Source organism: Erythrolamprus reginae, chromosome 5 (genome assembly GCF_031021105.1).
Source record: "Erythrolamprus reginae isolate rEryReg1 chromosome 5, rEryReg1.hap1, whole genome shotgun sequence".
Classification (NCBI taxonomy): Eukaryota; Metazoa; Chordata; class Lepidosauria; order Squamata; family Dipsadidae; genus Erythrolamprus; species Erythrolamprus reginae.
Window position 1 is genome coordinate 20,948,570 of NC_091954.1, and position 6,000 is coordinate 20,954,569.

The 6,000-nt window shown below is 40.1% G+C and overlaps 1 protein-coding gene across 1 annotated transcript in view; it reads right to left on the bottom strand.

Annotated features, from left to right (window-relative positions):
• CDH23 (cadherin related 23) overlaps nucleotides 1-5,751 on the bottom strand; it is a 726,582-nt gene extending 720,831 nt beyond the window's left edge. Inside the window, exons 1-2 of the mRNA XM_070753910.1 lie at nucleotides 5,742-5,751; nucleotides 5,101-5,178 (exon numbers count right to left, since the gene is read on the bottom strand). Of these exons, the coding sequence (XP_070610011.1) occupies nucleotides 5,101-5,178; nucleotides 5,742-5,751 (88 nt within the window). The remainder of the gene's footprint in view (nucleotides 1-5,100; nucleotides 5,179-5,741) is intronic.
• Between the last annotated feature and the right edge of the window lie 249 nt (nucleotides 5,752-6,000).

The window sequence follows — 6,000 nt, forward strand, 5'->3', positions numbered from 1 at the left end:
ATTATACACATTCAACCTCATTTACTGTGATAGGAAAAACATACACAGAGCCCAGAAGGGGGGGGGGGGGGGGAATTCACCAAAATTTTGCTACCAGTACTGCGTACCTATCGTACCCATAGTAGCCCATCACTGGGTGCATGTGTTTGTTTGTCAAACATGTACAAGATATTAGGTATAAATGTGAAGATTGACATGAACAAAGGAAATGAAGACAGATAAATGAAGACAGTAGGACAGGAACGGTAGGCATGCTCCCTTTACAGACCTATTAGGAATGGGGTGAGATCCACAGTAGACAGTTTAAGATTGAAGTCGCGAGAGTTTGAGGAGTTAACAATGGAGTCAAGGAGAGTGTTCCAGGTATTGACCATTCTATTGTTGAAGTCATATGTTCTGCAATTGAGTTTGGAGCAGTTTACCTTGAGTTTGTATCAATTGTTTGCCCATGTATTATTGCAGTTGAAGCTGAAGAAGTCATTGGCGGTTAGGACTTTGTAGCAGACAATTTTGTGTACTATTCTTAGATCGGACCACAGGCAGCGCGGTTCCAGATTGCTCAAGCCTAAAATTTCAAGCCTGGTGGCATAAGGAATTCTATTGTGAGTAGAGAAGTGGAGTGCTATTCTCATGAAATACCTCTGAACCCACTGTATTCGAGAATTGGTCTGGCAAAGGTTTTGTATGCCCTAGTTAGCAATATAATGTTACTGGAGAAGAAGCTTTACAAAATTAGATTAACACCTCTTAATGCTTTTTTGGCAATGCTGTTACAGTAAGCTCTGGGGCTTAGATCATTTGACATGAGATATGAAACATCTTTGAAGAAGTTTCTTCAAAGACTTTGTCTTTGAAGACATTTCGCTTCTCATCCAAGAGGTTTCTTCAGAAGCGAAACGCTTTCAAATAAAAAGAAGAAAGTCCAGCTACCTCTTGAAAAAGCACCTTCGGGAGAATTTAAGGTAGTAGTCAATGATAATTAGCTTTACCTTACTTTAAAATCAGGAAATCCAGCATTAAATGGTCACTTTCCCCCAACTACCTACTATTTTCACTTCTTCAACTACCGGTAAGTCTCTTCTTGAGCCAATCAAATCAAATGTAGCCCATCCTCTATGTGTTGTTCCACCATCACTTTTTGCAGACCCTAAGAGCTCTGCCAACTGTAACCCAGAACAGTTAATAGTTAGACCCATTTGCACATTGGAAACAATGATGCTTTGAACTCTGGAGAAAATATGGGCCATGTGTATTATAATTTTAATAAAAAATAAGGCTTTCTTTAAGGATCTGAGAGCTGCTGGAATTTTATAAACCTGTTACTGCTTATCAGATTAACTTTAATCTTTTCATAAAAAGATCTGCCAAGTTTTATTTCAGTTTTAATGAAAATGTAGGAACAAGCAGTGATATGAACTCTCCCTGGTATGAACTCAAGAGAGAAAAGGAGAGAAAAGAGACAGTCTATAGAACAATATAGCAGTGTTCTAATATTTGAGGGGCTGCCACAAAAAGGGGAGGGTCAATCTATTTTCCAAAGCACCTGAAGGCCAGACAAGAAATAATGGATAGAAATTGATCAAGGAGAGATTCAACCTGGAAATAAGGAGAAATTTTCTGACAGTGAGAACAACCAAGCAATGGAACAGCTTGCCTTTAGAGGTTATGGGAGCTCCATCACTGGAAACTTTAAAGAGAGTGGACTGCCATGTGAAAGAAATGGTGTAGGGCAGTGATGACAAATCTATGGCACAGGTGCCACAAGAGGCACCTGGAGCCATATCTGCTTGCAGACAAGCCATTGCCCTAGCTCATCTCCAACGTGCATGTGCATGCCAGCCAGTTGATTTTCGGCTCACACAGAGGCTATGGAAGGGCATTTTCAGCTTACAGAGGGCCTTCAGAGGAATGGAGGAGGGCATTTGTGCCCTCTCCAGGCTCCAAGAAAGCCTCTATAGCCTGGGGAGGGTGAAAAATGGGCCTACAGAAGTTGAAAAATGGGTCTATTGGGTCCACCAGAGGTTGGGAAATGGGTAATTTCTGGCCTCCAGGGAGAGGGCAGGCCGTTTCCACAGGCATTGAATTATGCGCGTAGGCACTCGCGCCTGTGCGATAGCGCACATATGAATACTTTTGGCACCCATAGGGAAAAAAGGTTTGCCATCACTGGTATAGGGTCTGCTTGGGGGGGGGGGGGGGTGTTGGACTAGATGACCTACAAGGTCCCTTCCAACTCTTGTTTAATCTGTGTGTGTGGATAGAGTTTTACTGCACCACTGTTCTCACGTAGCATTATTCAATGTTTCTCAACCTTAGCTGGTTGAACCAAGATTGAGGAATTCTGGGAACCGAAAATGACACATCTGGATGTGGCAAAGGTTGAGAAATACTGGACTAGAAGAAGTCCAGGAAAGACCTGCTTCTTTAAGGACAGCAAACAAATCTTAAGACGGCAAGAGAATTAAGACTATTCTCCTACTGGGCCTTTTATAAATACCAGTTACTTGCTTAAACAAAGAGCACAGCCTCTGGCAGTGATGGTGAAACTGTGGCACACAGAGCCATATCTGTCGGCACACAAGCCATTGTCCTAATTCAGCTCCAGTGCTCATGTGCATGCAGCCAGGTAACTTTTGATTTGTGTGAAGCTCTGGGAGGGCATTTTCAGCCTCCAGAGAGCTTCCAGGATGTGGGGGAAGCCATTTTGACCTTCCCCAGACTGTAAGAAAATCTCTGGAGCCTGAGGACAGTAGAAAATTGGCTTATTGGGCCCAGTTGAAGTTGGGAAACAGGGGAGCGGGGGGATTGTGCATGCATGCAAAGAGAGTAGGGTAGCATGGGGGGGTCACACACACATGCACAGGGGGGCAGGGAGCATTGAGTTATAGGTGTGGGCACTCACACATGCGCAATGGCGTGCGTGCATGTGCTTTTGGCACCTGAGGAAAAAACGGTTCACCATCACTGGCCTATTGTGTGTAAACTGTGTTGGTGCATATACACAAATCATACCATCAATTCAAAGAGTATTACAATAGAAACATAGAAACATAGAAGCCTGACGGCAGAAAAAGACCTCATGGTCCATCTAGTCTGCCCTTATACTATTTCCTGTGTTTTATTTTAGGATGGATATATGTTTATCCCAGGCATGTTTAAATTCAGTTACTGTGGATTTACCAACCACGTCTGCTGGAAGTTTGTTCCAAGGATCTACTACTCTTTCAGTGAAATAATATTTCCTCACGTTGCTTTTGATCTTTCCCCCAACTAACTTCAGATTGTGTCCCCTTGTTCTTGTGTTCACTTTCCTATTAAAAACACTTCCCTCCTGAACCTTATTTAACCCTTTAATATGTTTAAATGTTTCGATCATGTCCCCCCTTTTCCTTCTGTCCTCCAGATTGAGTTCATGAAGTCTTTCCTGATACGTTTTATGCTTAAGACCTTCCACCATTCTTGTAGCCCGTCTTTGGACCTGTTCAATTTTGTCAATATCTTTTTGTAGGTGAGGTCTCCAGAACTGAACTCAGTATTCCAAATGTGGTCTCCCCAGTGCTCTATATAAGGGGATCACAATCTCCCTCTTCCTGCTTGTTATACCTCTAGCTATGCAGCCAAGCATCCTACTTGCTTTTCCTACTGCCCAACCACACTGTTCACCCATTTTGAGACTGTCAGAAATCACTACCCCTAAATCCTTCTCTTCTGAAGTTTTTGCTAACACAGAACTGAACTCAGTATTCCAAGTGTGGTCTCCCCAGTGCTCTATATAAGGGGATCACAATCTCCATCCCAACAATATGACTGAAGATCAGGCTTAATGGACTGAGAGTCTTGAAACAGGCTGAGAAAAGACCCGATCGATTTCTACATTTACTGAAACTGATTACTGACAAAATAAAGAAATAGAAGCGACGTCTGTTGATTAAGCTCTGACATAGTTTGTCCAAAGGCACAATTAAAAGCACAGCCATCATTCTCTCCTCTCAGCCAGGCCATTGATAACCAAGACAGAATGGATTGGCGGCTTTTATTTCATAATTTTAAACATGCTGCAAATTTCTTAGCCCAACTTTCTCTTTCGGCATGATTGTTAAAAAGAACATAAGACTCAGAGCATATCAAAGCAAAACAAATGGCAAATAATTTTAATCCAGAGTTTTGACTGAATTCTCCCCTCCCCCAAGTCCTGCCTTTAGGCTCCAAAAATTTTTGGACTCCAAAGAGCTAGGGAGTGTATATGTGAGTATACAGAGGATTCCATCTTTATTTGCACTCCAAGAATACTTTCAATTGCTAATTCTGAAATTCTCCTTTAAAAAGGTGAGTCTCGGCCAATAGTACATGCAATCCTTTGGACTCAAAAATAGATTAAAGACTAATGAAAACAAAACACAGAAGTGCCATTCTTAAACACACGTGATAGAAGAAGAACCATGACAAGAATTGTGTCAAACTAATTACTTTTATTAAAAGGCTTAAACTTTAATTTTGTAGATAGGAGGAGATATAAAACCACTGCCAAAAGCCACAAATATTGCAATGTTTTCCTTTTTAAGAAAACTTTGGATAGTCTGGTAGTCAAACTATCAACAATAAAACTTAAATAGAGCATGAAACAGTAACACAAGAGAATGAAGAAAATCTAAATTACTAATTGGAAGCTTGTTAGCATTTCCTCCCAGTCTTGTAAAAAAAGAAAATCACCGAGCATTGATGTGCAAGCATCTTGGCATATAATAACATTTTGCATGCAATATTTTTCTATCTGCATTTGGTTTAATTTTTACCTATTTTAGGACTTTCAAGTAAATCTGCTTGTGAAATTAACCCCAAATAGAAAAACAGTGAAATTTTAGCATATGACTCTTTTTATTTATATGGGCATGGCTGTTGTCAAAGTGATTCTGAAGGGCAAACAAAGTTTTAAAATAATAAAAATTATCAAGACACACAGCATAAAGTTAAGAAAGAAAAACAGTAATTTAATAGGCATTCCTTCAAAGTGTAAATGCTAAGTTGACTTTCTATTCCTTTCCATCTCTACATACAAAATGTACAATTTTACCCATTAAATACAAATCTTAATATACTTACCCACTGGAGTATCTTCATTGATCAGCAAATAAGTGTCAAAGAAATAATTTATGAAGTATGGCAATCGATTGCTCAGACCTGAAAAAGTTGAGAAGTATAAAAAATTATATTCATAACATTGAATCTCTCTCTCTCTCTCTCTCTCTCTCTCTCTCTCTCTCTCTCTCTCTCTCTCTCTCTCTCTCTTTCTCTCTCTCTGTGTGTGTGAGTGTCTCTCTCTCTCTCTCTCTCTCTCTCTCTCTCTCTGTGTGTGTGTGTGTGTGTATCGATTACCCAGACCTAAAAAAGTTGGGAAATATAAAATTATATTCATTTGATCCATTTACTTTGTACTCTTTCGTTTACTCAGGCTAACAGTCATATGAATTAGTTCTGTGCCAATCGCAAAGGTGGACAACCTGAGAGATCTCTGTGGATTTAAGTCCAAAAGGATAATAACCCAATTACAATAAGGAAGATGTTCTATATGGCATTTGTATCCATGCAAATAAATTCTCTCCGTAGAGCTGAATTAGAGTAAGGGGAAAAAATAACCTTTTTCTCATCTGTGTTATAAAATAGACACATATCTTTCTTCATGATTATACAGATTTGCTGCATTTTCCAAGGATTCAAAATGTATATTTGGGAACATATTTTACAGTAACACATTGTGATAGTAGCATTAAATGAAGCTAAGCTCTTTTAGTTATTTCATTTATATCCCACCTTTTTCAGGCAACAATTATCAACCCAGACATCATATAGCACATTGCTGCTGCTATGAGAGCTGGGGTGGCCCAGAGGTTAGAATACAGCAGGACAGGCTACTTCTGCTGACTGCCAGCTGTCTGCAATTTGGCAGTTTGACTAACACCAGGCTCAAGGTTGACTCAGCATTCCATCCTTCAGAGATTGGTA